General features: G+C 36.6%; 1 protein-coding gene across 1 annotated transcript in view; it reads right to left on the reverse strand.

Moving 5' to 3' along the window:
- The window catches only part of LOC146458331 (protein sidekick-2-like), a 37,148-nt gene extending 31,285 nt beyond the window's left edge, over positions 1 to 5,863 (reverse strand). The window contains exons 1-3 of the mRNA XM_085090586.1: positions 5,352 to 5,863; positions 3,140 to 3,436; positions 316 to 609 (exon numbers count right to left, since the gene is read on the reverse strand). Coding sequence (XP_084946712.1) covers positions 316 to 609; positions 3,140 to 3,436; positions 5,352 to 5,412 — 652 coding nt within the window. The 5' untranslated portion in view covers positions 5,413 to 5,863. The remainder of the gene's footprint in view (positions 1 to 315; positions 610 to 3,139; positions 3,437 to 5,351) is intronic.
- Positions 5,864 to 6,539: the final 676 nt, after the last annotated feature.

A 6,539-nucleotide genomic window follows, 5' to 3' on the forward strand; every position in this document is an offset into this window, starting at 1 on the left:
ACAGTGTAAAAAACACACCTTTTAGTACATGTACAGACAAACACAGCTGTGCATATACACTGCAATAAAATTGTCTCAGAGATTTTGCTCACCTACATCCAGAGTTCTCAAGTTGAAGATTCCCCCAAGGGGTGAGAATTTCTACAAGGGGAGGGGGGATTTCTTCTTGGGGGATCTGGGGCATGCTCCAAACAAAATTTAGAAGTTAAAATTTAGGAGTTAAATTATAGCTGCATTTTGCATTGAAGCTTATAATAACAAAAGGAAAGATACCATAGAAAATATACATGTAAACATTAAGTATGAGCAACTCACTTGAAACACCTAAAGACACAGGACCTCGATTAAAAGACCGCACAACAACAGTATTCTCCACAGTTGATGTGTAGCCTGATGAGTCGGCTAAGTCCTGAGAGTCTACATTTCCAATGTAAAGATTTCCTGCTTTAGAAAAACTGATCCTTTGTGTCTCTGACATGGTACGGCCACTTTTTCTCCATGTAAATCTGGGGTTGGGGAAGCTTTTCACTTCAGGGTAGGTAAATGTAAATGCACCTCCTTGAGGAGCACTCGCTGAGGAACTGCCACTGTTTGGTGTTGTTTCAAGATCTAGAAAAGAGGGACAAAAAATTGGAAATAAAGCTAACATAATTTATATATTATTAAATGAGTACTGTCAATTATTTTAAGTAATATTATTATACTTCGCTTTTCTGCAAAATAAAACCTTCTCTTCTAATATTGAACCATGGATGCAAATGACTGAACAGAAGATAGCATTTCATTTGTAGCAATAAAAAAAACAAAGAAGAAGACAGAAGAGCAGGGAGATTTTACCAAAATATTAAATGTCTTTAATATACATGTATCAAATCATGCAAGAGTTAAATGGAGGAGCAATTCTATTTTTATACCCAAAAATATAATATATAGAGCCAGTACTTTATACATGTAGTTAGTATTATAGCTCATGACCTCTTGCGCAAAAACGTACACTAATGGATATCCATTTGAATAGCAAAACGCATGGCTGGAGAATGGATGATGACCAGTTCACTAAGCCTTTTGGAACAGTAAATTATGGTGAAAGACTGAACTGCTGCTGAAAAAATTTATGAAGTGAACAGCTTTAAAACTTGCTGATTTCGCTTTGCAAGAACAACCAGAAGACAATTTAATGGTCGCTATTCCTTGGGCATGCACGGTATAATGGATCATATTGAAATACCATGGCCACGCACTAACCTAATCAAATCCCTGGAATTGCATTCTACAATGATCCAGTTTTTATATAATATTATACATCCCAACACGTCCATGCATATGGCTCAAATACACACAAATTACTTTCAAATTCTCCAAAATTTACCCGTACAAGTTTACAATTTGGTGGGTAAAATATGCATTCCAACAATATTAACTATTACCAATTATTAATACACATAAGAGTGTTATATTTAGTGCCATTAATAATATTAGACCAAAGGAATGGCATGCAAGATCATCAGCCGATCATTCATAAAATGTTACGCAGTATGTTGGCAGGAAATCATGCAATTCAAAAATAGAATAGACAATATCCCAAAGGCATGCCTGATAAATAAATATTTCAGAAGCTTATATCAATTTTCCTTAAATTTGTTTGGTGTCTACGTCCATATACAAGGACGTAGTTCTTACATACACTGACTGTATGTAGGATATGACTATACCGGTACATTAGATGTTTTTGCTGACTATTAAATTAAGCTAACATGGCATAACAAAATTTATCACATAATTTTCTTATCATCAATATCCTAAGAGCTTTAATTTTAACATCACTCAGCTAAATATTGAGGATGCGGTCACTGCGCGCACCAACTTATCACCATGGGTAAATATGACAGTAGCTTCAGGAGCACAAGTACATTGTATACAGCCTTTGTCATGGACACACATTTCTTGTTTCGACATTGTCCATGAAACCAGGTGATCAATGCTCAAGATTGAGAAAACTAAGTAATACATGCGGCTAAATTAATGTAGGGTAATTCATCATATAATTTATTTTTAAAACAATTGACATTATACAGCCAAAACAGAATTGCGTGAATTCACAACTTTTGAAGCAATATTACCTATTATAAGATACATAAGAATTCATATATATTTTAAGTTAAAAGAAATTGAAAAGTAAATTAAAGTACGTTTCTATTATCAATGCCTGCAGTAACAGGTAGCAAAGCCAGAATTGATGAACATAAAGCTGACTTGAGAATGTACAGCTGTACGCCCCAAGAATCATACAGTAAACCGGGGTGCTTTTCCATTCATCCAAATTTTGGCTGGAAATTTGAAACCTTTCCACGTCAAATGGAAAGGGGTTTTCCAGTCATTCCAAACTTGCAATCTCTCATTGGTTGATAAATAAATGAACGTAGGGGTGCAATGGTGCAAGGAGACAACAAAATGAAAATGGAAATTTTCTGCAAATGGAAGTTCCACAGAGATTTTCCATTCCAACAGAACAAGAGGAGTAGCTTCAAAGGTTGCCTGTTTGTTCTAGTTAGAGAATTTCCTTTTTACCCGCGCAGATATTTACCATTTGAAGGGGTGCCTGGAAAAAAGCCATATTAAGAGACTTCTGATAAATTGCTAGATTCTCCTTCCAAATTTCATTGTATTCGCTTGTGAAACAAAAGGAGAATTTGACCTTACATCAAAAGTCACTTAGGGCCTTATTCCACACACCCCTTTATTTGCATTTCAAACAGTTTAACCAAAACTTTTGAATAAATGGATAGCAGTCCCCAGGGATGATCCATCGATTTTGCAGAGCACTAGCTTGTCACTTTGGATAATGTCAAGTCATTGTGCCTGTTCCAGCCAGCACCTCTCTGGTGTGTGATGCACTGTTAGCTGTAGTTGCCATGGAAACTCTCAGCACTTGATTTCCATGTGACTCCAGCAACCTCACAACACCCTCCCCAACCTCATCTAGTGCCGTGCAGTGATGGATTTAATTACATAATAATTAATTTCTAATATAATTATAATTAAACTACAGGTATATGTGATCTGTATATTCCCCTTAGTCAATGCAATTTTTTAGAGTGTCAAGTCTAGAAAGAAAAGCAACAAAAATCAAGAAACTTACATGGTACTTGAATTGTCACTCTGTGAGATCTCATTCTTCCAGCCGCATTCATTGCAACGCAGTAGAAGTACCCATCATCCTGATCATGCTGCAGATTGCTGATCACAAGTCTGCCTGTACTTGGATGATGGGAATATCTATTTCGTGAAACGTCCTTGGCATTGCCTTGAAAGTCTGTGGCTAACCACTGATAACTTATGGGTGAATCACCTCTAGCTTGACAATGGAGTGTCACACTTCCTCCATCTTTGAAGTTGTTAGAAGTTCTTGTAGCTGTAAATATTGTTGGCGGAACTTCTGAAAAAATTAATTAAAAACATTTAAAAATTGTTCCTTTATTGACTGGTACTATTGTATTACCTTTTCAATCATTTTTATTGTTTAAGTGTGAACAGTGTTATAAACTCCCTTTATTGCAGACACCCTCAGGACTGTGAGTTAACAATAATATTAGTGTCCTTATAGCAAGAGTCTGTGTGCAATAGCAGGAATCTATTTCAGTGAAACCTCTGCAATATTATTTATTTTTGCCAGGGATTTAGCTGCTGCCTGTATATTATCGGGGTGTCCATAATAGCAAGGTTTCCACCAGGCAAGAGCTAGAGCTGACTGTACAGCCCTGTATGTTGTGGTTCAAAATTTTTTTGAGTTTAAAAATTTTCAAACCAGTTTGATTTTTATTTCCCTTTGTCTCAGAATTATGGTAATGAATATTTCACAAAGGAAAAAAATAAAACTGGTTTGAAAAATTTTAAACCAAAAGGAAAATTTAAACTGCAACATATTATACTAGCCATGTAGAGATGAAAAACGTGCACTTTCAAAAATCGTATTTTTATGGTCCTGGTACAGACCACATGGACGACAAACAGCCTGTCTTGTTGGAGCTTAACCCAGTTTCTGTGGTAACAAGTACCTTGGGATGAAAGTCTATAAAACAGAGTTAGTGCTGGGTACTGTACCTGTTCATACACCTTCGTAAAAAGATCAGAGAGAATGTAAAGCAAGGATTCCAGTCTGAGGAAAAATGACTGCAGAAACCAGCCATAAAATGTAATGAGCAGTTGAGCCAAGATTACTGGGTTTTTTTCCTGAACTGCTCGAAAAAATATATGTCGCCCTCCATGCATAATGCCTTCAGGGCTAAAACATTGAAAGCCTGCCAATGCACGTTTATAAATATTAAAGCTTACAAATATGAATATGGGTCATATATTTCTTTTGTCTATAGCATAACGGCACAATGCTTGACTTATTTTTTCCCACGGATTTGTTTTGTAGAAGACATCTCATTAAAAAAGGTTTATAATCAACCGTTCAGCTACAATTGAACAAAAAAACTATCATGTGATGACAGTTAAACGAAGACAGCACGCGAAGTGACGTGTGGTTTCCACAGCGATCTGATACATTAATAAACGTTTGTCAAGTTCAGATCCAGTTGGAAAAATATCAAATTGTAACAAAGTGTGCCAGAAGTTCTCTAGGGCAGTTTAATTATATCATATTGCAAAGAGGAAGCTAAATGTATGATCACGCAATCTAATCTTGACTGCAACACTACAAAGAAGCACTACAATAAATGCACTTTCGCGAGGATATAACTGTATCTCATTAATGAAATGCATTTTAATAAACATAATCTCCCACTGCTTTACAATAGAGCCTATGTTCGTGCTGGGAGCGATTCAAAAAGCGACATCTTTTAAAAAGACTTACAGAGTGCGGTGCATATGAAATCAACATCTCCGGCAAGTTGCTGTATTTCGATTGCGCCGTTTTTACGCAGTTTTTTGCGAGATACGACACAGTTGAAGACAACTAACGTTCAATTAAAGCAACGCTAGATACGAACGCCTATAAGGCAACTAAGTTTACGAACGAAATTTCCATGTTTGCGCCAGATGTCAGCGTTGAGTCAATATGGTCTTTTGTGAGTCTGATATCAGAGCTAGCGCAAATATAAGAAATGGTAAGTTTCAGTTTATCAGATCATCGGCCGTGGAAACGAAGAAATTTTAGTTCAAATTAAACTGGATTCGTCCAAAGCTTAGCTTGAAAGGATTGTTTATGCTTATATAGTTCCGAGTTTAATAGGTATAGTCGAGTCGCCTCGTTTGATTTGTACACTTGATCATGCACCTGAAATCTACGATGCCCTATAACGAGAATGTTAAAGGCTTAAAATCATAATTAAGTTACGCAGACCTACCTGCTTTGATCGCAACACAACAAAAGATAAGTAATAAAAATCCACTTTGTTGATCAACCATAGTAAACTGAAATCAATGGCGGTTTTTTGTTGTTCCCATCAACGGCTAGCTACAACCAAAGGTGTCCTCAATTATGTGACTCCTTTACATCAATTCTGACACAAGTACGGGCTCCTTCCTTCCTTCCTAATGCTTTAATAACAGTCGAAGTTGTAGTAAAAATCTTGACGTAACTAAAGTCGCGGAGGCTTGACTTGAACCAGATTATTGCAATAACAATAGCTGTCTTCGACAGGTCAATACTCTATAGACGACTCAGATCGCGGAAGGAATCAAATCATTGCGAAGGATTCTTCCAAGATATCCCTTGCGCAGGAAATACGTATTCTTGCCAATACTGGATTTAAATCAAACAGCAATTGTTTATGCATTTCTACGCTTCCTTGACGAGAACAATTCTTCGGATGATTCAAACTTTCAAACGGAAACAACCAAGTGTGCAAAGTGCTGTAACCCACACAATAAACATAATAATAGCCTACATCACGTGGTGTCTGCAAAGTGAAGGGATTGGTTAATTATTAAAAAATATGACACCACTTTTGGACAATTTTCACAATGCCCGAATAAATGACAATCAAAAAGCGAAAAAACAATATTTGCATTAGAAAAGAACAAAACGTACATCCAATATCTACATAAAGACACTCGATTACTCTTAGGAAAGGTTCATTTTAGAATGGTAGAGCTAGGAAATTGCGGTGAAATTTTGACTAGTGGGCGGCAAATCGCTAGTTTTCGTCAACTTTGAAGCTGCATGGGGTCTTTGAAGCGAGAAAAGGCGCTTGTCATAAAGTTTCTCTTAACTTTTTGGTCGCTTGTCGCGCACGCGAATAAAGCAAGCCGATAATTGGTCTTGCTGACTGTTTTGTGTGGCGTATATTAATCATCAGTCGAGATGTAATTAGCAAGCGTTGTTAGACTCCTGAAATCAAGGCAGGCGGCTTTTTATTAAACACAAAAACGCTAAATAAATCACTTTACAGACTCTGTAGTTTGAACAAAAAATTCCTTGTAATGTTCTGTTCAGTCTGTCTCGGGTCGATGATTTTGTTTCGCAAATTATGCAGGTCGCTTAGTAGTGCTCATAACTGAACTACTAGACCATTGCATGTAACTGAAGACGT

This window comes from Pavona decussata, unplaced genomic scaffold (assembly GCF_977016875.1).
Source record: "Pavona decussata unplaced genomic scaffold, jaPavDecu1.1 SCAFFOLD_233, whole genome shotgun sequence".
NCBI lineage: Eukaryota > Metazoa > Cnidaria > Anthozoa > Scleractinia > Agariciidae > Pavona > Pavona decussata.